Source organism: Mytilus californianus, unplaced genomic scaffold (genome assembly GCF_021869535.1).
Source record: "Mytilus californianus isolate M0D057914Y unplaced genomic scaffold, xbMytCali1.0.p SCAF_6, whole genome shotgun sequence".
Taxonomy (NCBI): domain Eukaryota; kingdom Metazoa; phylum Mollusca; class Bivalvia; order Mytilida; family Mytilidae; genus Mytilus; species Mytilus californianus.
Genome location: NW_026262712.1, coordinates 119,450,024 through 119,477,639, shown reverse-complemented (window position 1 = coordinate 119,477,639; position 27,616 = coordinate 119,450,024). Strand labels below are relative to the sequence as shown.

General features: G+C 32.8%; 1 protein-coding gene across 31 annotated transcripts in view; it reads left to right on the top strand.

The window, feature by feature from the left end:
• The window catches only part of LOC127706185 (nostrin-like), a 166,812-nt gene that overhangs the window by 95,951 nt on the left and 43,245 nt on the right, over window positions 1-27,616 (top strand). For all 31 annotated transcript variants that reach the window (XM_052210636.1, XM_052210669.1, XM_052210668.1 and 28 more), the window contains one exon: window positions 27,219-27,356. In XM_052210636.1, coding sequence (XP_052066596.1) covers window positions 27,219-27,356 — 138 coding nt within the window. The remainder of the gene's footprint in view (window positions 1-27,218; window positions 27,357-27,616) is intronic.

Below are 27,616 nucleotides of genomic sequence, written 5' to 3'. Positions count from 1 at the left end.
ACTTGAAAAAAAAGTTAACATTTTTTGTAATGTTAAATTCTCTCTTATTATAAGTAGTAGGATAACTATATTTGGTATGTGCGTACCTTGCAAGGTCCTCATGCCCGTCAGACAGTTTACACTTACCTCGACCTCATTTCATGGATCAGTGAACAAGGTTAAGTTTTGGTGGTCAAGTCCATATCTCAGATACTATAAGTAATAGGTCTAGTATATTCGGTGTATGGAAGGACTGTAAGGGTTACATGTCCAACTGGCAGGTGTCATCTGACCTTGACCTCATTTTCATGGTTCAGTGGTTATAGTTAAGTTTTTGTGTTTTGGTCTGTTTTTCTTATACTGTATGCAATAGGTCTATATTTGGTGTATGGAATGATTGTAAGGTGTACATGTCTAGCTCGTTTTCATGGTTCAGTGGTCAAAGTTAAGAATTTGAGTTTTGGTCTTTTTTTCTAATACTATATGCCATAGTTCAACTATATTTGGTGTATGGAAATATTTTATGATCTATATGTCAGTCACGCAGGTTTTATATGACCTTGACCTCATTTTCACGGTTCATTGCTCAGTGTTAAGTTTTTGTGTTTTGGTCTGTTTTTCTTAAACTATAAGCAATAGGTCAACTATATTTGTTGTATGGAAGAATTGTTAACTGTACATGTCTGCCTGGCACGGTTCATCTGACCTTGACCTCATTTTCATGGTTCATTGGTCAATGTTTAGTTTTCTTGGTTAATGTTAATTTTAGGTGACAGTTGTAATAAAGCTTTATATTTAGGACTATCAACATAATATCAATGATTAGTAAAGAAGGCGAGACATTTCAGGGTGTGCACTCTTGTTAATTATTTTCTTTCTTTTTTTACGATTTTGATTTTTACAAAAGTTTCATTCACAATAACAACATTGAATTTTATCAGGTTATTTGGGCGCATTGCATTTGCGCCAATTTTTACAAAATCCAATCTTTCATTTGCGCCACAAGGTTATATTACATTTGCGCCAACAAAAAAAAACTACATTTGCACCATTTAACAGGTTATTTATTTTACTGAATATTCAACAAAATAATGGTTAGTTGAACCTGAAGTCAATTTAAATTTTTTTATATATCAATATAATGCACTGTAAGTCTGCTAAACTGAACTCCCACAGTTTTACAACTAGAAGTTTTTTAATATACATATTAATATGCGCTAGATATTCTACATATTGTCAGGATTTTGATTTTCCTAAATTTAAAAGAAATTAAAGTTTGATAAATTAACATACTTTTTGATACTTTTGCAAGGTGATGCAGTGAATGCCTGCACAACAAAATTTATGTACATATACTAATGGAGTGCATTTTGATTTGAAGAAGTATTTAATAAAATGAGAGCTAGTTGATCCAATATAAACAGAGTCCAAATTAGGTGGATGTAAGTAACTGTAGGTTGCAGCCTTCAACAATGATCAAAACTCATACTGTATTGTAAGCTTTAAAAGGCCAAGCAGACATGACAAAATGTGAAACAATTCAAATGAAAAAAACAGCTGCCATTAAGGCTCCTGACATTAAACAGGTCCACATAGAATGTGGCGTGGTAAAACAAGTTCACGAGCACTCAACCGTCCCATTAACCTAGGACAGTGGTCTATTTTTTGCTAAATTGTTAGTCAATTGTAGGAAAGCTACACTAATTCATATATGGTGCTTATCTGCTCAACTATTGTCTTCTCGCTAGAATTTTATAATTTGCAGAATGTTTGTATAATGTACATTTATTGTCAGGATGACTTATTTAATCAATTATAGACATATATAGCTGTCTTAGTCCAGAATCAACCATCAACCATTTCCTCTTTGTGTATCATAAAACATGATATATTTGTTTAACAGCCTAAATATGAAATAAAATGCACTACTGAAAATTCTGCCTAAAACGTTTTACAGGGGCATAACTTTCTCTTGTCTCTTATAGAATCGTTATATAAAAGCCATTATCAAATTTTGCACCTGTAATTTGTAAACTGATAAAGTAGGACATGATATATAACACATCATTTTCTATTTAGCACTTTTGATTATATCAGTCAATATGAAGGAAAATATAGCATAAATACCAATGTTCTAAATGTTTTCTAAATACATATACCTGGAGATTTTTTATTGGAATTAAAGTAAAGTGTTAAGACAGGCTACAAAGAGATGAAAGCTGTCAGTTTTGGTAAGATACGGTTTATATATGGTATTGTGAAATGTGGTATCTTTGTAGACCTAGGTAAATATATTTTGCCCAAGTAAAGGTTTGATTTATAATAATAGAAGAGTTCTGAGATAGTTTCTGTTGGTTAAAGGAAGTAATTAAAGATGACTGGCGCCACCTAGTTTTTACATCCAAGATAATAGGTAGAAATAAATTTATATTCTGCTGCCCTGTTAATTAGAAAACAAAATTGAAATAGTGAGAAATGAGTGTTGGCTTTTGGTGTAGAAATAGCGAGAAATTTGGAGGAAACTCTCTTGTGATGAGCAACATTTTCTGTGCAAAATTAAGCAAGGGGTATGTGTTCTTCATTCATACTATTTAGAAAATTTCAGAACCATAGAGTACCCTTAAAAAATGCCATTTTTTATCAAAAAAGCTGCGGCACCATATGTGTTTTGCAGTTTTATTCACACCCAAAGGTGTTGATAATCAGAATTTGACAGTTTTACGGGTATCAACGGATCTTTTATAATTAAAATGCAGGTCCTAAAAAGGCTACAATTGTTGCCTATGTAAATAATTATTACATTTTAACTTGTTGCAATAGGTTGAAAAATGTTATCATGTGACTTAGAAAATTATATCATGTGACATTTATCTATGCATCTGATTAGTCTTTCACTACAGGGGTGAACTAAACAAATAAAATGATTTTTTACACATTTATGCTTAAAATATTTAACCACACTTTTTATTTTATCATAGATTTCTGACGTAATCACATGACTTTTGTTGGTAAAATGGGAGTGGACCTGGAAAAAAAGACTATCTTGGAACTGAACTACAAATAGGCCCTTTTTCCAGGTCCACTTTCATTATACCCATTTTCCTGTAAATATTGCTAAATCTGTTTTTTCCAATGCAATGTTATTGTTTGTTTTTGTGGAAAAAATTAGCTGAGCAATCAATATTGTAGTTTCTTTTCTTTTTTCAGGAAGAAGTTGTTAATTTGCATTTTTTTGCCAACTATAATAGGTTGCCTTTTCTATTTGCTAGCAACCAATGGTTTTGTTTTTCTCGATAATTACCTCTCCACATTTATATTACTAATTGTATTTACCGGTACTCACAACAATGTATAAATGTTTACTGCACAGAATCAGTTGTAGTACAAATACATGATTTGTGCAAAGGTTACATAAATAAGAACATTGACATTGGGGATTGGTCATTGTCTGTTAGGGGAGGAATGTAGTCAGATGTTATCATGGAAATTATCTGATTTACCAGTGCACATTGTTCATTAGAAGAAGGAGTTCATTGACCATTCATTTGTCTACCAGGTTTCTTGCAAGTGGTCAAATATTATTTTTTTTTACACATCACCACAATTATTTTGTTATTTATTAAGCTAGATTGTTCCCCCTTAGCTTATATCTAATAAATGCTGGTGTCAAATAATCTTTTGAAGAGTTAGTTCCCTTAGCATTTGCATAATAAAAGCTGATGTAAGATAATCTTAATAAAGCATTAGTCCCCTAAGTTTATTTCTAATAAATGCTGATGTCAGATAATTTTTTGAAGAATTAATTCCCTTAGCTTGTGCATAAGAAATGCTGGAAATGTCAAAGAGACAACAACCCGACCTAAGTGCAGAAAACAGCCCAAGGCCACCAATGGGTCTTCAACAAAGCTAGAAAATCTTGCACCGGGAGTCAGGCTTCAGCTGGCCCCAGAGGCTCTTGACTTGGGACAGGCACAAAAATGTGGCGGGGTTAAACATGTTTTGTGAGATCTCAACCCTCCCCCTGATAAGCTGTTTATTGATGTTTTCCTAGACAACGTCAATGACGTACACTGATCACATCATACATTATCTTTCTCTCAAATAAGAAAAAATCATATCACTCTAGTAGCATGATATGAAAAATTGTCATAAAAAAGATCTAGGCAAAATTTGAGAAAATAGCGATAATTAAGAAGCACTATAAAAGTTAAGTTTTTCTTTGAATATTGGTTATCACTGTGAAATAACGTCATTCCTGACCCCCACCCATAATTGAAGTAACCCCCTTAAGAAGTTCCTGGCTATGTGCCTGTTATTAGCATCAATCACCATTACTCGACCCAGAATATTATATATTACTATTATGACATGTCATACAGTCACTAAAAAACAAACTAGTGTTATATTTGTTACACACTCTGTCTTCTGATGTAGAACATTGGCATATTCACAGAAGTACAGAATAATTCAAGTGCTTTATTGTATAATCTGATTTTTAGGCTAATTGGTTAATCTGGTTGTAAGAGTTGTCTCTCTTGCTGGCAGATATCAATAGCCTTATAAAAGCCTAGCATGTGACAGAAATATTGACATTTTATCTTTTTTGTTAAGTAGTTGATTAACACCCAATCAAATCCTTTTCACAATCAAAATTTTTACTGTAATGTAGCATAACAGATTGGATGATTGTGGCACTTAGATTTGGGGTGTGTGGGGATTGTCGCACTTAGATTGATGGGGTTTAATGCAGTAGGTTTTGGGGGTTTGCAGCACTTTTTAACCCTGTCTTTGAGTATCGCCAATTACTCACTACTGAATTATTTGATTTTTAAATGATTCCAGTATAAATGACATTTTGCCTAATTATTAGTCCTTACTATCAGCAAACCTAACTCATGCAGACTCATTAGATAACGTATCTTTGTACAAATCAAGCTGTTCGTTAAGTGCATGTTTTTTGTCTTTAAGAAACTCTGCTGACAAAATAACATTTTTTGTAAATAATCAAAGGTTTGCCTGCAATTAAGTGCTGATTATTTGAAGTATTACATAACGTTACTAGTGGTAGTGATTAGATTAGCCATGAGGTCAAGGATTGCATGTTCTGTGCATGATTATGAAAAAGTAATTTTTATACGACCGCAAAAATTAAAAATTTTTTGGTCGTATATTGGTATGACGTTGGCGTCGTCGTCGTCGTCGTCGTCGTCGTTGTCGTCGTCGTCGTCGTCGTCCGGCGTCGTCCGGCGTCGTCCGAAGACACATTGGTTTTCGCACTCTAACTTTAGTTTAAGTGAATGGATCTCCATGAAATTTCACCATAAGGTTCAATACCACGAAAGGAAGGTTGGGATTGATTTTGGGGGTTATGGTACCAACAGTTAAGGAATTAGGGGCCAAAAAGGGGCCAAAAATAAGCATTTTTGTAACTTTCAGACAATAACTTGTGTGTAAGTGTATGGATCTCTCTGACATTGTACCACAAGGTTCCATATCACAAAGGGAAGGCTGTAATTGATTTTGGGGGTAATTGCCTCAAAATTTTAGGAATTAGGGGCCAAAAAAGGGGCAAAAAACAAGCATTTTTCTAGTTTCATGACAATAACTTGTGTGTAAGTGTTTGGATATTTCTGAAATTGTACTACAAGGTTCCATATCACAAAGGGAAAGCTGGAATTGAGTTTGGGGGTAATTGCCCGAAACGTTTAGGAATTGGGGGCCAAAAAGGGGCCAAAAATAAGCATTTTTCTAGTTTCCAGACAATAACTTGTGTTCAAGTGTATGGATCTCTCTGAAATTGTACTGCAAGGTACCATACCACAAAGGGAAGGCTGGGATTGAGTTTGGGGGTGATGAATCATAAGGGGGTTCAAAAAATTTGGGGGGGGGGATTTTTTTTTTTTTTTTTTTTCTTTTTTTCCTTTTTTTTTTCTTTTAAAATTTTCCATTTTAAGTTGGTTATTTCTGATTTATATTTAAAAGCAAATAATAATGATATGGTAGGAGATACACACCAAACAGGATGTGTAAATTATTATATAATAAGTATTGTGCAATAGCAAGAAATTTTCAATTGCACAGTATTGCACAATAGCAAGAAATCTTCAATTGCACAGTATTGCGCAATAGCAAGAAATCTTCAATTTAACAGTATTGCGCAATAGCAAGAAATATCCAATAGCACAATATTGCCCAATAGCAAGAAATTGTCAATTGTACAGTATTGCGCAATAGCAAGAAATATTCAATTGCACAGTATTGTGCAAAAGAAGATACTTCGTATAAATTGCTTATTTCATGATCAATTTCAATGGGGTTTTATTCTTGAATTCTTGGGGTTCTTTAATATGCTGAATCTAACCGTGTATTAAGTTTTTGGATTTTGGGCCCCGTTTTTAAATTGGTCCACATTGAGGTCCAAAGGGTCCAAAATTTAACTTTGTTTGATTTCATCAAAAATTGAATTATTGGGGTTCTTTGATATGCCGAATCTAACCGTGTATTTAGATTTTTAATTTTGGGTCCCGTTTTTTAAATTGGTCTACATTAAGGTCCAAAGGGTCCAAAATTAAACTTAGTTTGATTTTAACAAAAATTGAATTCTTAGGGTTCTTTGATATGCTGAATCTAAACATGTGTTTAGATTTTTGATTATGGGCCCAGTTTTCAAGTTTGTCCAAGTTGGGGTCCAAAATTAAACTTTGTTTGATTTCAACAAAAATTGAATATATGGGGTTCTTTGATATGCTGAATCTAAACATGTATTTAGATTTTAGATTTTTGGCCCAGTTTTCAAGTTGGTCCAAATTGGGGTCCAAAATTAAACTTTGTTTGATTTCAGCAAAAATTGAATATATGGGGTTCTTTGATATGCTGAATCTTACCATGTATTTAGATTTTTTATTTGTGGGCCCGCTATCAAATTGGTTCATATTGAGGTCAAAAGGGTCCAAAATTAAACTTTGTTTGATTTCATCAAAAATTGAATTATTGGGGTTCTTTGATATGCCAAATCTAACCGTGTATTTAGATTTTTAATTTTGGGTCCTGTTTTTTAAATTGTCTACATTAAGGTCCAAAGGGTCCAAAATTAAACTTAGTTTGATTTTAACAAAAATTGAATTTTTGGGGTTCTTTGATATGCTGAATCTAAACATGTATTTAGATTTTTGATTATGGGACCAGTTTTCAAGTTGGTCCAAGTTGGGGTCCAAAATTAAACTTTGTTTGATTTCAACAAAAATTGAATATATGGGGTTCTTTGATATGCTGAATCTAAACATGTATTTAGATTTTAGATTTTTGACCCAGTTTTCAAGTTGGTCCAAATTGGGGTCCAAAATTAAACTTTGTTTGATTTCAACAAAAATTGAATATATGGGGTTCTTTGATATGCTGAATCTTACCATGTATTTAGATTTTTTATTTGTGGGCCCGCTATCAAATTGGTTCATATTGAGGTCAAAAGGGTCCAAAATTAAACTTTGTTTGATTTCATCAAAAATTGAATTATTGGGGTTCTTTGATATGCCAAATCTAACCGTGTTTTTAGATTTTTAATTTTGGGTCCCGTTTTTTAAATTTGTCTACATTAAGGTCCAAAGGGTCCAAAATTAAACTAAGTTTGATTTTAACAAAAAATGAATTCTTCGGGTACTTTGATATGCTGAATCTAAACATGTGTTTAGATTTTTGATTATGGGCCCAGTTTTCAAGTTTGTCCAAGTTGGGGTCCAAAATTAAACTTTGTTTGATTTCAACAAAAATTGAATATATGGGGTTATTTGATATGCTGAATCTAACCATGTATTTTGATTTTGGACATTGGACCATAATAGGTAAATTAAAAAAATTGAAGTTCTTAAAAGAATGCTAAGATTGTCATAATTTGCAGAAATTGTAGATAAGCTTCTTCAAAAACATATGACTCGAAACCCCCCCCCCCCCTCATGTCAAACCTTTACCTGTAGATATTAGACATACATGAATTAGGAGATATCAATTAGTGACAGTCAAATAGCCAATTGAAGCAGCAAATACTATATATAGTATTTGAAGATTTGCTGCTTCAATTGGCTATTTGACAGTCGATGTGTTAGCAGGAATTTAAATCAATCAAATCTTCAAATACAATACTCACCTCACCTCACCTATCCTCTTCATGCCGGTCGTCGGGCATTTACAATACTGTTATCTTCAATTAATGCAAGTGAAAGAAAACAACCGTAAATCATACATTTTAACAATCAGTTCCATGACGTTTGCTCAGGTTTTCATAGAGATACATGTAATTCTGTTTAATGTGGATTCAATTTTATTCAATGACATGTGTATAATTAGATAAAGAATAAATTTAAGTGTTCAACAAAATACATTTATTATGCTTGTATGCAGTGTTTGTTAAAACCATGAAATCAAGTACCTATACAAAAATACAGTTGTTTAACAATCTGTGAAAATTCATGCGAATGACAATAAATAAATCCTCAGACCTCAGTAGTATTTTTATAAATATCTGTTTTATAACAATTACCACTCTCTATTCAATTCTGCATGCAGTGGGTGATTTTCAAAAAGACAGATACAGAAGACAAATATTGAATCTTTGCTATCATATTTTCTTATTTATCAAAATGCAAAAAAAAGATAGGTGTCTATAACAGTCCCCCCCCCCCCCCAAACCCCTTCATTAAAATGCAAAAAAAGAGGGCTTTGGTGTCTGTAAAAACAGTTCCCCACCCCTTCAACCATCTTCTAATGAATTATGTGATTCGAATGCAGCTAATGTTTTATAGACAACTATTCAACCTTCATATCTATGAAATGATCAGGTTAATACTGAACAAACAATATACTGTTTAGGTGTCCGTGCATTATTGTTTCTCTGGAAATCTAATTGCAATACCATAATGACCCATTATTGGTAATTACAGGGAGTTGCTAATGTTTGCCATCAATACAGATGCTTAGGTTATTGTTTGTATCATAACATGTGGTTCCTCTGTAGTGGTAGATCAAGAAGTTCAATGAGGGGATGGCCCAGAGGTTAGATTATATGAAAACCAGAGAAAAATGGCATCCCAGAGGTTATATCAGAAAAAAGTAGGATCCCAGAGGTTATATCAGAGAAAAGTCGGATCTCAGAGGTTATATCAGAGAAAAGTCAGATGCCAAAAATTGGGTTTCCAGCCTTTTTTTTGCCAATTTTAAGAAAGAAAGAAAGAAAAATCTATAATTTATATTTTTTTTCTAAATGTGTGATGTTGTCCTATGTGGTGGTTATCTGTGTGATGTTGTCCTATGTGGTGGTTATCTGTGTGATGTTGTCCTATGTGATGGCTTTCTGTGTGATGTCATCCTCTGTGATGGCTTTCTGTGTGATGTTGTCCTATGTGGTTGTTTTCTTTCAATGCTCCCACAAGAGCAAAACAAGACAATGTATCAATGAAAAAATATAGAACTGATTGACTTTAGATTGTTATGAAATAGATAACTCAAGACAGGGATAAAAAGAGGCATAAAGGTTTAAACCATAATAAACAATAGACATTTGTTTTATCCATTACTGTAAATTGTTCAAGCAAATAGAATGTTTGAGAATCCCATGGTATCAATCAAGAGTGGGAGGTCTTGTAATTTCTGTGACCTCAGAACTTTTACCCTGTTGTGATATCTATGAAGTTTGTCATGAATTATTGGTTTTTTGTAGTATAGTTTTCTTTTACCCTAGTCATTTATTAAATTTGAAATTTTTAGGATGGAGACTTAGGTGAGGATCTTGGGCATTTGTCCTATGTAGTCAGTACTGATATCTCTTAAAGTTTTCCATAGTTGTTCACAATTGACCTCTAGTTGTCTATATTTGTTCAGTACTCATACAGTGACCTCTAGTTGTCTATTTTTGTTCAGTACTAATACAGTGACCTCTAGTTGTCTATATTTGTTCAGTACTCAATTAGTGGCCTCTAGTTGTCTATTTTTGTTCAGTACTAATACAGTGACCTCTAGTTGTCTATATTTGTTCAGTACTCAATTAGTGACCTCTAGTTGTCTATTTTTGTTCAGTACTAAAACAGTGACCTCTAGTTGTCTATATGTGTTCAGTACTCGTACAGTGATCTCTAGTTGTCTATTTTTGTTCAGTACTAATACAGTGACCTCTAGTTGTCTTTATTTGTTCAGTTTTCAATTAGTGACCTCTTGTTGTCTTTATTTGTTCAGTACTAAAACAGTGACCTCTAGTTGTCTATATGTGTTCAGTACTCGTACAGTGATCTCTAGTTGTCTATATTTGTTCAGTAATAAAACAGTGACCTCTAGTTGTCTATATGTGTTCAGTACTCGTACAGTGATCTCTAGTTGTCTATTTTTGTTCAGTACTAATACAGTGACCTCTTGTTGTCTTTATTTGTTCAGTACTCAATTAGTGGCCTCTAGTTGTCTATATTTGTTCAGTACTCATACAGTTACATCTAGTTGTCCATATTTTTTTGAGACTGACCTCTTGGTGTCCATATTTATTTGAGACTAAAATTGAGAATGGAAATGGGGAATATGTCAAAGAGACAACAATCCGACCAAAGAGCAGAAAACAGCCGAAGGCCACCAATGGGTCTTCAATGCAGCGAGAAAATCCCGCACTTGTTGTGTCCATATTCATTTGAGACTGACCTCTTGATGTCCATATATCTAGTGAATTTTGACATCTAGGTATTTATATTTGTTGAGTACTGTGACCTGTATTTGCACATACTTGTTGAGTGATGGTTTGATCTCAAGTTTTCCATATTTAATTTAGGCTGTGACCACTTGTTGTCTATATTTGTTGAGTACTGTGACCTGTATTTGCACATACTTGTTGAGTGATGGTTTGATCTCAAGTTTTCCATATTTAATTTAGACTGTGACCACTTGTTGTCTATATTTGTTGAGTACTGTGACCTCTAGTTGTTCATATTTATTTTGGACTATCCTCTATATGTCTATATATCTGTTGTACTTTGACATGTAGTATAAGGTCTGAACTCCAGTAGTCCATTTTTAATAGGGAATGTGATCTCTTGTTATTGTTATATCTAATGTACTTTGAAATTCAGTTGTCTTTATTTGTTGATGATTTTGACCTTGTGTTGTCTATAAATCATAAGGACTGTGATCATTAGTCTCTAATTATTATGGACAGTGACCTCTAGTTGTCTATATATATGTGTTCTTTTATCCCTAGTTGTCATTATACTGTGATACAAATATTTACTGGACATGTCCTTTATGCACATACTTCATATGTTCCTTATATTTGAACTTTGTCAAGTATGTATAGGGATTTTTGGCATGAATTGAGATAAACAATATCCCATCTTTTCTTGTCAAATAAAATGACATCCATTGTAGAAAATAGAATTGAGGTGTTTGACAGTAACTTGTGATGTCCACTATACAGTACAGCATCAATCTAATGACTTTAACTAGAGGTGACCTTAAAAATCTGATAACAAGCACCTGCTAACCAATGATTGATGTCCAATCAGATCCATTGTAAATAATGTTGTTGTTATTTAATGATACTCAAACATTACATTTCTAGTAAAAGTATGACCTGCCATTTAGATATCAATGTGTATTACAATTTAGAAAACACAGAGATTTTAATGATAGAAATGTATACTGGTATCCTCTTCCTTTATATGCATGGCTCGTTGATAGAAATCCAATTGAAGGTTATATCTATCAGTTTTGCAGCAGTTTTAGAATCTATAATAATGTAGTAAAAATCCTACACATAAAATTTGTATAAATATTTATGACTAGATGTAATTAACTGTTCAGATGTTGTACATATTGTATGAGTATCCTTAGATAAGTAATTGTTGGCGAGCAATTCTTTGACTAATTGATAAAATAATTAATTACTTTGGCAAGTTTTTGTTATAAATTAACATGGCCAAATAGTATAGAGCTGTTATAGGATTAGAGACAATAATAAGACAAACAATATAATGGGACATCGTTATTAACTTTTTAAATATTCAAATAAATTCAGACTTTGATTTAATAAAAAAAAAATGTAATTCAGTTAAGGACTGCGTGAAAAAAAAGTTAATTATGAGGAAGCTGGATACAAGATTAAAATACCATTTGTTACTTTTAATGAGAATTAGCAAGTAAGTGAATTATTTGTCACATTTTATCATATCATGACCTGGGATGATTCTATATGTCTCTATGGTAATATCATAGTCTCAGGATTTAATTCTTAACCACATGCAATATTATAAATTACAATGTTCAATATGAAATTGTAAAGGATGGTTGTACTTGTTCTAATTTGAAACTTTATAACTTTGAATGAAGTTTAATCTTGCAGTATTTAATTTAACTTGATATTGGAAAACTACACACAATATTTATAGGTGTTGATCACATGATAGAAATATAAATACTGATGTTCTGAATATTTTTCTTACATAAATCCTTAATTGTCAATTAAAATATTATACTTTAATGTGTCAGCATACATACGCCATTCCTTTTACTAACACTTATGGACCCAAAGCCTTTCCTAGATTTCATACTTAGTGTATTCTTGGGCTTACTGTTATCTAACACTTATGGACCCAAAGCCTTTCTTAGATTTCACACTTAGTGTATTCTTGGGCTTACTGTTATATATCTCACACTTATGGACCCAAAGCCTCTCCTTCAGTATTTCACACTTAGTGTATTCTTGGGCTTACTGTTATATATCTCACACTTATGGACCCAAAGCCTCTCCTATATTTCACACTTATTGTATTCTTGGGCTTACTGTTATATATCTCACAATTATGGACCCAGAGCCTCTCCTTCAGTATTTCACACTTAGTGTATTCTTGGGCTTACTGTTATCTAACACTTATGGACCCAAAGCCTTTCTTAGATTTCACACTTAGTGTATTCTTGGGCTTACTGTTATATATCTCACACTTATGGACCCAAAGCCTTTCCTATAATTCACACTTAGTGTATTCTTGGGCTTACTGTTATATATCTCACACTTATGGACCAAAAGCCTCTCCTATATTTCACACTTATTGTATTCTTGGGCTTACTGTTATATATCTCACAATTATGGACCCAAAGCCTCTCCTTCAGTATTTCACACTTAGTGTATTCTTGGGCTTACTGTTATCTAACACTTATGGACCCAAAGCCTTTCTTAGATTTCACACTTAGTGTGTTCTTGGGCTTACTGTTATATATCTCACACTTATGGACCCAAAGCCTTTCCTATAATTCACACTTAGTGTATTCTTGGGCTTACTGTTATATATCTCACACTTATGGACCAAAAGCCTCTCCTATATTTCACACTTATTGTATTCTTGGGCTTACTGTTATATATCTCACAATTATGGACCCAAAGCCTTTCTTAGATTTCACACTCAGGGGGTCCATGAGCTAACTGTTCATCAATAGCCTCTCTTTTATTGTAGAGTCTGCAACATTTAGGTCGCAAACGCAAGACATAGCAATTCTAAATTCTGTTGTCAGCATAGCTTTAAGTCTTTTGTAGATCATACATAGGATTAATAATAATAATAACTTTAAATAGGTTTTTTTGCTACTGAATATATACGAGGGTTAATCTTAGTAGGGTTGCTGATTGAGTAAGGGTTTAGTTAGGCAGGTCTTTGGCCCATTGAGGTTTATCTTAGGAAGGTTGAATATAAATAAGTGTTTAGTTAAGCAGGTCTTTGTCCCAATGAGGATTTATCTTAAGAAGGTTGATTCTAAGTAAGGGGTAATAGTTTAGGCAAGTCTTTGCCTCAATGGGAGCCTAGTTTAGGCAGGTTCCTACTCTACTAAGGGTTTAGTTTTAGGCCTCACTTTGGCTCAACTAAGACAGGTTTCTGCTTTAGTTTTGAGAATCTTAACCTAATAGTATTCATCTAAAAGTGTGATGTCTAGATCTGCTGATAGAGATTGGACAATGATGTTAACACAGAGAGGTTTCTTTCATCATAATGGATCTTTGTACTTTTGTTTTATAGTGTAAACTACTATGTAAAGTGTGACTATAACAGTTATGAATGTCAGAGTGTGTTTGACTCATATATCTCTCTTGTGTACTTTCTTGTTGAACATTCATGGCTTCTTATTACTTGACCCATATATCTCTCTTGTGTACTTTCCTGTCGAACATTCATGGCTTCTTATTACTTGACCCATATATCTCTCTTGTGTACTTTCTTGTTGAACATTCATGGCTTCTTATAAATTGACCCATATATCTCTCTTGTGTACTTTCCTGTGGAACATTCATGGCTTCTTATTACTTGACCCATATATCTCTCTTGTGTACTTTCTTGTCAAACATTCATGGCTTCTTATTACTTGACCCATATATCTCTCTTGTGTACTTTCTTGTCAAACATTCATGGCTTCTTATTACTTGACCATATATCTCTCGTATGTACTTTCCTGTCGAACATTCATGGCTTCTTATTACTTGACCCATATATCTCTCTTGTGTACTTTCCTGTGGAACATTCATGGCTTCTTATTACTTGACCCATATATCTCTCTTGTGTACTTTCCTGTCGAACATTCATGGCTTCTTATTACTTGACCCATATATATCTCTTGTGTACTTTCCTGTCGAACATTCATGGCTTCTTATTACTTGACCCATATATCTCTCTTGTGTAATTTCCTGTCGAACATTCATGGCTTCTTATTACTTGACCCATATATCTCTCTTGTGTACTTTCTTGTGGAACATTCATGGCTTCTTATTACTTGACCCATATATCTCTCTTGTGTACTTTCCTGTCGAACATTCATGGCTTCTTATTACTTGACCCATATATCTCTCTTGTGTACTTTCTTGTCGAACATTCATGGCTTCTTATTACTTGACCCATATATCTCTCTTGTGTACTTTTCTGTCGAACATTCATGGCTTCTTATTACTTGACCCATATATCTCTCTTGTGTACTTTCCTGTCGAACATTCATGGCTTCTTATTACTTGACCCATATATCTCTCTTGTGTACTTTCCTGTTGAACATTCATGGCTTCTTATTACTTGACCCATATATCTCTCTTGTGTACTTTCCTGTCGAACATTCATGGCTTCTTATTACTTGACCCATATATCTCTCTTGTGTACTTTCTTGTGGAACATTCATGGCTTCTTATTACTTGACCCATATATCTCTCTTGTGTACTTTCCTGTCGAACATTCATGGCTTCTTATTACTTGACCCATATATCTCTCTTGTGTACTTTCTTGTTGAACATTCATGGCTTCTTATTACTTGACCCATATATCTCTCTTGTGTACTTTCCTGTCGAACATTCATGGCTTCTTATTACTTGACCCATATATCTCTCTTGTGTACTTTCTTGTTGAACATTCATGGCTTCTTATTGCTATGAATGTCATTTGAATGTTTTTGATGTCATGACGATTGCTATGAATGTCATTAGAATGTTTTTGATGTCATGACGTAGGATGACATGGTGTATGTGAGATGTTTTTGATGTCATGACGTAGGATGACATGGTGTATGTAAGATGTTATATTTAGCAGGTAAAGTAAATGCATGTTGCAGTTCATAACATTATGTAATTGTACTAAGACTTCAGCATCCACGGGCAAAGTTTACCAAAGAAGGTTTTAGCTGTTCTCTTGAGGCTTTTAGTTTTTATGTTTTTAGCGGTGGGGGCATTAAGTTTAACCCTTGTCGGTCGGTCTGTACGTACGTACGTCCAAAAATTGGTTTCAATTCTCTAACTTCAGTTTGCCTCAACCAAATGTTATGAAACTTATACACAATGCTTATTACCACAAAACACAGATCAAGTTTGAATTTTGGTGGCGTCACTTTAACCGTTCTAGAGTTATGCCCCTTTATAAATGGAAAAATTGCAAAATGTTTAGTTTGCGTTCTTTAACTTAAGTTTGCCTCAACCAAATGTTATGAAACTTATACACAATGCTTATTACCACAAAACACAGATCAAGTTTGAATTTTGGTGGCGTCACTTTAACCATTCTAGAGTTATGCCCCTTTATAAATGGAAAAATTGCAAAATGTTTAGTTTCCATTCTCTAACTTAAGTTTGCCTCAACCAAATGTTATGAAACTTATACACAATGCTTATTACCACAAAATACAGATCAAGTTTGAATTTTGGTGGCGTCACTTTAACCGTTCTAGAGTTATGCCCCTTTATAAATGGAAAAATTGCAAAATTTTTATTTCCTTCTAAATATCAAGTAATTTTTAAAATTGGAGTTATCTTCCTTTGTCCTTGATTATAGTTGGATCAATCAATGCTTTATACAATGCAATGTTTAATTTTGACTTCCACTGATAAAACGCAGATCAAGTTGAATTTGGGTAGTGTCACTTTAACCATTATTGAGTTATCCCCTTTTATAAATCAAAAGATTGCAAAATTTTTAGTTTCCATTCTGTAACTTAAGTTTGCCCCAACCAAACATTATGAAACCTATACACAATATTCATTACCACAAAACTAAGATCAGTTTTTTTGTTTCAGTTTTCTAACTTGAGTTTGCCTCAACCAAATGTTAAGAAACTGATACACAATGCTTATTACTACATAATACAGATTAAGTACGAAATTTGGTGAGAACACTTTTGCCATTCTTGAGTTATGTCCCTTTATAAACATAAAAATTGCTGAATTTTTCGTTTCCGTTCTCTAACTTTAGTTTGTCTCAACCAAATGTTATAAAACTTATACACAACAGTTCTAGAGTTATGCGTGTTTACAAATAGAAAAATTGCTGAATTTTTAGTTTCTGTTCTCTACTTAAGTTAGCCTCAACCAAATGTTATGAGACATACACACAATGCTTATTACCACAAAACTCAGATCAAGTTAAAATTTGGGTAGCGTCACTTTTACCATTCTTCAGTTATGTCCCTTTATAACTATATGCTATGCAAGCGGGGGCATCATCTGTGTCCACATGTGGACACTATCCACATTTATTTATTCTTTCAAACATTTTGTATTTTTTACTAAAGGTTAATCCAATAACATCGTTTTATGTAATCTAAGTTTTATCAAATGTTTTTGTGTTTTTCCGGTTTTTATTGTTTCTCCTTAGCTCACAACCTGACCTAAAGGATAGAAAGAGAAAATCTGACAGGGTCAGAAATGTTCAGAACAATGAGACATACCGCCTGTTAATCTGTACATTTCATTAAAACTGTCAGATGACTTTCTTATAGGAGTTATTGCCCTTAAAGGACAAATTTTACTTTCTTTCATTTTTGCCATTATCTTGAAAAAACTATAATAGAAAGAGAGAGACTTTTAATGGTAAAAATAATCAACATGACAAGACCTACTAGTAAGTCAGCATGGCAGAAATTGTCAGATGAGTCTTTATTGGAGTTATTGCCCTTTAATGACAATAAATTCAATCGTGATAAGTAAATCAGGCAAGACATTTCAGCTTGACCACTCTTGTTATCAATTTTTTGTCTTATTGCCTTAATTATTTTTAAAAACTAATAACGATAGAGAGAAACTTTGAAAGCAAAAATGATTCAGTCATAACAAGATCTACAATTAAGTCATTATTGCTGAAATCGTTGCTCAACTCTTTATAGGAGTTATTGCCTTTAAATGACAATTTTTACCAACGGTTTATGTTGCTGGCTATTATTATGAAAAATATAATAGATAGATCTAAATCTAAATAGCAATAATGATCAGGAAGACAACACCTTTATGTAAGTCAGTCTGGCCCAAATTGTCTGTCAACCAAACTCTTTTTTTTTTCTTTTTAAAGAGTTATTGCCCTTAAATTTTTTACCATTTTTTTTTTAAATTTTGGGCAACAACTGTAGTAGATAGAGAGAAAATTTAAACAGTAAAAAAGATCAGCAAGACATAATCAACAAAACAAGGTTATGAAATATATTCTTGTCTACAATACATAGATCCAGGTGAGCGACACTGCTACTGAAATGATTTAGTCCATTCAATCTTGTGTGGTAAATTCTGTGTAAAACCTTTAAAACAGAAGCTTGACAGGTTGATTAAGAAGTGGTTGGTCTACAGCTGTAAATACAATCATAGTGTCATGCCCTGTTTATTGTCTGACGTAAAATAGCATAATTTGGTAATGAACAAATATATAAAGTTGTTAGACAAAACATTTAGCAGAAAGCTATTATGCAAGAAAGTCATTATACAAGAAAGTCGTTACGCCATAGTAATCATGTTTTTACATATATTTTATCTTAGATGAGACTTGTTGTAAGAATACACATTTTTTTTGTAGTAATTATGTATTACGTCCTAAGTTGTAACATTGGTACTTAGTATGGGTTGTGTGTCATAATGCTCAAATTATTATTTTCTGGTAATCGATGTAACAAAGTTGTGACTATTCTATATTTTTCTTATTGTATTTGTTATGATATATTTTATAACAATTGTATTATAATTTTTGTACTTGCACTTTCAAATTTGCAAAAGTATCACCTCCTCCAAAACATCTAAATATAGTCTTATAGAATATGAATGTTGTTTAAATTTAAATATTGTATGTTTGTAATGATTGTCATGTTTGTCTTGGTAACAATCCAATATTTGGATTTTACACCTATAAAATGATTTGATTTGATTTGATTTGGTATAAATATAGAGTAGAATATGTGTAATATGGTATGGTACCACAATTTTATATTCATGGGTTACCTGTTGAAGACAATTTTATATTAATGGGTTACCTGTGGATGACAGTTATATATTAATGGATTACCTGTTGATGACAGTTTAATATTCATTGGTTACCTGTTGATGACAGATAAGGATTTTATATATAATAGTTGTAATTAAAGTAAAAGACAGAATTGTAGAAATGCAAAAACTTTACATTCATTTTTTGTGAGTCATTTGCACAAAAAAAGTAAACATCTTTACAAGCAATAAACAAACTATATGTGTAGTGGTAAACATCTTTACAAGGCATAATAGATAATAAACCATAATAGATGGAGGAAATCTAAAAGGGGGGGGGGGGAATAACTATCATTAAAATCTGTAACATCCCTAAAAACACTGGCATAGTGAATGAGTTGGGATATACAAACACCATAAGATGAGGCCAAAGTAACATCAATGTCCAAAAATGGAAATTTAATAATAGGGAACAAAAAAATTCCAATGTGAAACTGAAATATGAATATCTAGAAAAGGACAGTTCATAGCTGATTAATTTTGTTTAAAATAATTATTTTTGGGAAAATTTCAGCTGTTTATAAAGAGAATTCTTGATTATTTATATAACGAAAATATCATCAAAGTTACTGTAAGTGCTGAATTTATCAATTAAATGGAATTTAGACGATCTTTACTAAGTTTGGCCATAAACTGTGATTCATAACAATACAGGACCAAGTCGGCTATTAAGTTTATATTAAAAATTCATCTGCTTTCTTAATTAGTAAAAAGCAGTAAATATTTGATGTTGTTCACTATATGTAGGCAGCGACTAGGGCCTTGTGAGATTGGATGTGTATTTTTGCCCACTCTAATTTAACATTTTGACATTTATTGTTTAAAATTCTTCTTATACAAACATGTTTAGATTTACGATACATAAGTAAATAGCTGGAAATGTGACTCAATGGAGACAATAGAATAACAGTAAAACCAGATTAACTGATTTAATGGACTGACTTACACAATATGTCCGCAGACATTTATTATATGACCTAATTTCTACAACAGGCCATAAAAACTTTCAAGGATACCTGTATACTGTGGAATCATTATTATTCATGGGATACATATATTCGTGGATGACGAAGGTACAGCTGAACCACAAATTTAAATGTTTAACAAAGTAAAAATGTTTCCTATGCTTGCATGCAGACTTATACAAAACCACAAAATCAAAAATCCATGAAAATACAATTTTTCTTCAATCCACAAAAATTAGTATTCACAAAAGTCCAGATTATTGCGAACTTCAAATGGTCTTTTTCAGTGGGAGATGAGAGTTCTTGTGTCCAATCTGAGTTTCTAACTACAATTTTAAGAATTAATAATAACAATAAATTCTATATTAAAGAGGGTAAATGGAATAATTAAGCTTGAAACATTATAATACATAGCTATACTGTGGATTCATTGATATTCGTTGGATACCAATTTTCGTGGGTTTCGTGGGTACAAGGGAACAACGAATTTAAATATTCAACGAATTGCAATTTTCTAAAGGAATGTATGCAGACTTTGCCAAAACCACGAAATTAAATATCCACGAATATGCAAGTTTTCCTCAAACCACGAAAATTGGTACCCACGAAAATAAATGAATCCACAGTATATAAAATGAGAGCCAGCTTTAAGACACACAGAAAAAGATATCACAAATCACCGTTGTAAAATTCCAGTTCTTACATTGTGTGATTGTGCTATATTTACTTCTTGGAATTATGTGTCCATAAAAAAAAACAAATTCCTATTCTTGAAAAGTAGCTGTGTCCTGTAATATAATTTGTGTGTTAAGCAAAGTCAATCAATCAATCTTGTACCCTGTATGAAATAAGGAGAATTGCAGGTTATATGATATTTATCCAATTAAGTTCATTGTTATATGATGTCTAGCTATACATAATGGAAACAACTTACAGGATCAAAACAATTGGCAACAGTTTACACCAATTATTGTTATTACGTCAAAACAAACTCACTGCTTCCAATTGTCAATTAACTAGCCATTCACTAACAATAATTACTCAATAAAAAACACAATAAAAAGTCTTAAGGTGGCTGTTATAAGTCTTATTTATATATTTCAAAATCTGCCTGTCAACGTATATTTGTTCCGCCTAACAGAAGTTCCACTGGAAACTTTGTTATAAACAATGTCATAATATCTATTCCTGTTGGAACAAATATTCTATACCATTTATTCTGTTAGGAACATATACTGTAATATTTATTCCTGTGGAAATAATATTCCAGAATATTTTTTCCTTTTGGAACTTATATTATGAAGGAACTTCTATTCCGTGACATGCCAAGTTCTTTGTGTGCCTGTCCAAAATGTTTAGCCACTGACCTATAGTTGTTTATATCCAGGTCATTTGGACTGTGATGAATATATCTCATTGGAAATTATACCACTTCTTCTTAATTATATATATGTTAAAGTACATTTTGTATAAACTAATATTAAGGATATTTAGAATACCTTTTTTGTTTAAAATAATAATCTTTTTTACATATTAATTAGGAGTTCTTATCAGTGTCGTTAGGTTGCTGCCTCATTAATTTAAATCCCTCATCTCCATTTACTGATATATATGTACATAATATACATCAGGTTATATAGCATTTCTTTATTACAGGTATGCTTTTCCATATTTATATAATGGATGCATTTTGTTTTCACTTTTTCTACCATTGACTTAGTCGGTAGGGGAGATAACTCACAAAACCACTTTAAATTGATTCACTGGCCATGGTAATATGGGAGAGAACTCACAATACCAGTCTAACTTAAAGGTTCATATGACCAGGGTAGGGGAGCTAACTCATAGAACGAGTCCAACTTGGATCACTAGCTATGGTAGTAAGGGACATAACTCATAGAACCAGTCCAACTTGGATCACTAGCTATGGAAGTAAGGGAGATAATTCATAGAACCAGTCCAACTTAGATCACTAGCTATGGTAGTAAGGGAGATAACTCATAGAACCAGTCCAACTTAGATCACTAGCTATGGAAGTAAGGGAGATAACTCATAGAACCAGTCCAACTTAGATCACTAGCTATGGTAGTAAGGGAGATAACTCATAGAACCAGTCCAACTTGGATCACTAGCTATGGTAGTAAGGGACATAACTCATAGAACCAGTCCAACTTGGATCACTAGCTATGGTAGTAAGGGAGATAACTCATAGAACCAGTCCAACTTGGATCACTAGCTATGGTAGTAAGGGAGATAACTCATAGAACCAGTCCAACTTAGATCGCTAGCTAATGGTTGAAGAAGAGATAGCTAAAGGGGGGTCAAAAAAGCTGAACACGAAATAAAGTACTGCAATAAGTTGGTTTACAGTATATCTCCACATAATCATTCTAAATTGCTCATAAATCATTTTCTCCCATATCATATACTAGTTACTGAATTAATTCAATATTATTCAGAAGGTGAATACAAAATACTCTCTTACAAAGTAGAAATTCGGCAGAAAGTGGAAGGTGAATTCAGAGTACTCTCTTACAAAGTAGAAATCAGCAGAAAGTGGAAGGTGAATTCAGAGTACTCTCTTACAAAGTAGAAATCGGCAGAAAGTGGAAGGTGAATTCAGAGTACTCTCTTACAAAGTAGAAATTGGCAGAAAGTGGAAGGTGAATTCAGAGTACTCTCTTACAAAGTAGAAATTGGCAGAAAGTGGAAGGTGAATTCAGTGTACTCTCTTACAAAGTAGAAATCGGCAGAAAGTGGTAGGTGAATTCAGAGTACTCTCTTACAAAGTAGAAATCGGCAGAAAGTGGAGGGTGAATTCAGAGTACTCTCTTACAAAGTAGAAATCGGCAGAAAGTGGAAGGGGAATTCAGAGTACTCTCTTACAAAGTAGAAATCGGCAGAAAGTGGAAGGTGAATTCAGTGTACTCTCTTACAAAGTAGAAATCAGCAGAAAATGGAAGGTGAATTCAGAGTACTCCCTTACAAAGTAGAAATTGGCAGAAAGTGGAAGGTGAATTCAGAGTACTCTCTTACAAAGTAGAAATCAGCAGAAAGTGGAAGGTGAATTCAGTGTACTCTCTTACAAAGTAGAAATCAGCAGAAAGTGGTAGGTGAATTCAGAGTACTCTCTTACAAAGTAGAAATCGGCAGAAAGTGGAAGATGAATTCAGAGTACTCTCTTACAAAGTAGAAATCAGCAGAAAGTGGAAGGGGAATTCAGAGTACTCTCTTACAAAGTAGAAATCGGCAGATAGTGGAAGGTGAATTCAGAGTACTCTCTTACAAAGTAGAAATCGGCAGAAAGTGGAAGGTGAATTCAGAGTACTCTCTTACAAAGTAGAAATCGGCAGATAGTGGAAGGTGAATTCAGAGTTCTCTCTTACAAAGTAGAAATCAGCAGAAAGTGGAAGGTGATTTCAGAGTACCCTATACAAAGTAGAAATCGGCAGAAAGTGGAAGATGAATTCAGAGTTCTCTCTTACAAAGTAGAAATCGGCAGAAAGTGGAAGGTGAATTCAGAGTACTCTCTTACAAAGTAGAAATTGGCAGATAGTGGAAGGTGAATTCAGAGTACTCTCTTACAAAGTAGAAATCAGCAGAAAGTGGAAGGTGAATTCAGAGTACTCTCTTACAAAGTAGAAATCAGCAGAAAGTGGAAGGTGAATTCAGAGTACTCTCTTACAAAGTAGAAATCTGTAGAAAGTGGAAGGTGAATTCAGAGTACTCTCTTACAAAGTAGAAATCAGCAGAAAGTGGAAGGTGAATTCAGAGTACTCTCTTACAAAGTAGAAATCTGTAGAAAGTGGAAGGTGAATTCAGAGTACTCTCTTACAAAGTATGAATCGGCAGAAAGTGGAAAGTGAATTCAATGTTCTCTCTTACAAAGTAGAAATCAGCAGAACGTGGAAGGTGAATTCAGAGTACTCCCTTTCAAAGTAGAAATCTGCACAAAGTGAATTGATGACGACCTTTATATTATATAATAATTTTATCCATAGACATCTTGGAACTGATATGTTCTGACAAGTGATTGACAAATCAAGATAAATTATAGCAAAGTTTGTTTTGAATTTACATCAGTATAACAATAGGTCTACATTTTTTTTCTTGAGGAGTTTTTTTTCTGAAGAAATCGAAAAATGATTTTATTGACAGACATGGTGCTAAATTTATAATGGATTAATGTAGATATGCACGTCTGGTGGTATAGATTAAGTATAAGTATTTATACCTTACAGTGAATTATAAATAACCTGCCAATAAAAATGTATTAAACCTTGCAAGATATTCTAGTATTTAAAAGTCTGTTTTTCTAGATTATTGCAACATTTTTGAAAACAAGTATCAGTGGAATGATTAAGGAATGACCAATCATACCAAGGAGTTATACATATATTACATACAAACACAGAAATCAAGGCCAAATCAAAAACAACTTTTGCAACTTGAAAAAAGACATTATTTAAAGTGAACAATTAAACACCATAAGTTGATGACAGACAGACAGAAAAGAAATTACCAATAGAAAAGAACACTTAAGACAAAAAAAGATTTAAGAAGTGTTCCTTAAGGAGTAAACTGAATGCAATACTAACTTATTACCTGCTTTGCCAAGTGAAATCAGGTTTAATAACTGCTCGCTTTTGTCTGTCTGTTAAGAAGTGTTTGTTTAGGAGTAAACTGAATGCAATACGTAATTGTACTTAGGAAAGTTTTCATCATTTTTTTGGCTCTTTTATAGGGAATGATTAAATAATTGTTCTGCAGCTTGATTAAGTTCAGTTGTAACTAATTATCAATTTTTACTTCCGCCATGATGCAGCTACTTCCTGTTTGCAGATATTTTGAAATTTTACAACAATCATTGTACAAACAAAATTTTCATCACATTTTTTTGTGCTTAATGAAAGGGAATCATCTGTTATGCTTCAGAATACATGTTACCTCAAACAATTACATGCTACCACATAGGTCCAGACATAGGTGCAGACATAGGTGCAGACATAGGTCCAGACATTGGTCCAGACATAGGACCAGACATAGGTCCCGACATAGGTCTAGACATAGGTCCAGATATAGGTCCAAACATAGGTCCAGACATAGGACCAGACATAGGTCCAGACATAAGTCCAGACATAGGTCCAGACATAGGTCCAGACATAGGTCCAGACATAGGACAAGACATAGGTCCAGACATAGGACCAGACATAGGTCCAGACCTCTGGTAATCGGTCTTGTGTATACAATACATTAAAGATATAATCTTAATTCCATCTTGACAATCATTCATTATCTAGAAATACTGTTACACAAGTCACTATAGTATGGAAAGTGCCCCGTTATTTTAAGTTAGTATATAGTTTTTTATCGTTTAGATTCCCCATTTCCATTCTCAATTTTATTTTATCGTTTAGAAATAAAATGGAGGAGCCAATTTTATCGTTTAGAAATAAAATGGAGGAGCCATGGACTTAGCGACCAATTTCACAAAAACCTTACAAGAAAAAGTAATTGTTAAGTCATTATCATTTAAGTATAACTAAAGATCAAGTTTAGTCTGAAGATTTTTGTTGAAAACTGCTGCAGAGTTTTATAATAAGCATAGAAAGTGTTAAATATTTGATATTTTGAATTAATATGATTGAAATATGCATCCTCAATTCATGGAACACCACCAAAATGGTCCTAAAATTTGTGAGGCTCTTGTATTGTAGTGGACCAAACCAAGTGCCTATATCTGATGGACGGGGTTGTCACCTTTCAAAACAAAATCTTCCTCATATAATATTAAATAACTACTATATTAATGCTCTTAGATATAAAAAAAAAATACAATACATTTATTGAAGTTTTTAATCTGAAAGTTTTTCTGTAAAGTTTTCTTTGAGCATGAACTGAGGCTGGAAGATGATTATTTTTATCTACATTTTCTTTAATTCCAAGGACAAGAAATATTACATACATTAACTTCTTATTTTTAGCTGAAACCAAACCAACCACAAACAAATGATGTTGATTCTCTAAATATACATGACTTTCACATTAGGTTATCACATGTGTACTTGTCATGTGACTTTCCTCTACAAGTTTATGGCATCATGACAGCTTACAATATTCCGTCAGATTTTTCAGGTGCAAATGATTCCATCATAGTGTAGACATTGACATTGCCACCAAAGGCAACATATAAAATTATCATTTCACTACAGTATATCAGAATACATTGTAGTACACACTTTTATTTTTGGGTAAAGATTGCAAAAAAAGGCTAGCACCTTGTCTTCTGATGGTTGCTGTGTGGGTGTCTTACGTAAAGAATAACTCGTACAAAATAATTGTGAATGATTCTTGTCATAATCCTTATAATAAGTTAGGAAGCTGATGAATATTTTTCTATTGTTTATTTTGATATTAAACAAATGTAACTAATTATTTTGGTATATTTACGTCCATGTTTATTTCTGGTCTTGACACTTGCCTCCAGTGATATGTGCACTTTATCATCCAGAAGATATAAATATAAACACTGTGTACTTTAGGTATTATTATAAAAGAGTGATAAACTTCCCTATTTCATTACTTCAGATTAAGATATTTTGGTATTTCTTTCAGCTGTAAACATTAAAGGATTTTTCTTTACTAAAAACAACAATGTTTCATACCACTATTTGTTATACTTGAATTATGATGTTTAGCATTCTTTTATAGGAATCTGCGCTCTCTCATGTTTGAAAACAAGTATTTGATATAACAGTTGCACAAGGAAGTTTGATGCTTTAATACCAAAGTGTACTTTTATAAAGTATAATATTATGGTTGTAAGAAATATCTGTTTTCATTCGTCAGGGATTTAATTACATTTTTATGATTTCATCAAATGTAATTGTATATCCTGCATTAAATGTCTTGCTTTATCCTAAAAATAAAATGTCAAATTCATGGGATATTTTAATTCATTGAAAACTATCTTTTTGCCTTAACCATAATTTCATATTGTTATTAAATTAGATGTCTGGCTAATTCTGTTAATTATCTAATACTAAACTCTTTGTTGAATTGCCATGTATAAAATAACTGATTGTTCTGTCAAATTTTCAAATGTAGTGTGTTAATTGTATGGGGGCGTTATGTTATCTGGTCTGTGCGTCTGCCATCCCTTGTTTAATAGTCTATCTGTTCATCTGTACCTGTGAGATTAACGCTTTAGTTTAACGTGGTCTACCAGAAGTTGCCGTCACATCAATGTAATAGTGTGAGCAGGACATAGTGTCCCATTCTTGTTTTTATTTTTGTATCCAATTTTTACTCCTAAAGAAAACAGATACTTTTTTATTTCCCATCTTGTCGTAATTGTAAACTGTTAACTGTTATCTCCAAAACAGAAGATTGTATCAGTACTTCCTTATATCTATGTCATTTGTCAGATTAATTTCTTTACTTAAAATCAGAATGACACATTATTTGACTGTATCCACACTTATTCTTGTATTTTTCAGATTGAATTGTTAACACCAAAACAGAATGGCACAGTGGAAAATACGGACCAAGATAAGCAATATTCATCTGCCTCAATCAAGGGAATGTGGAAAAAAGCATTCAAAAGTTTAAAGAGTTCTCCATCAGATTCAAAATTAGTGAGTTGATGATTTGATATTGATGAAACAGAAAAAAAGAGATATGATGTATTAATTTACGTTACTATATCCATACATGTACCTCATCCTCAACATGCATGAAATATTTGCCACTGGACATTAAGCAAACAACAATTAAACAATCTATACATGTACATGTCAAAATTTAATGCAAAGAACAGCACTTTTATCTCAAAGTCACAGTGAGGCCTGTGTTATCTGAAAAGTCTTTTTTTAAGTTTCAAAGGTAAGAGTTATAG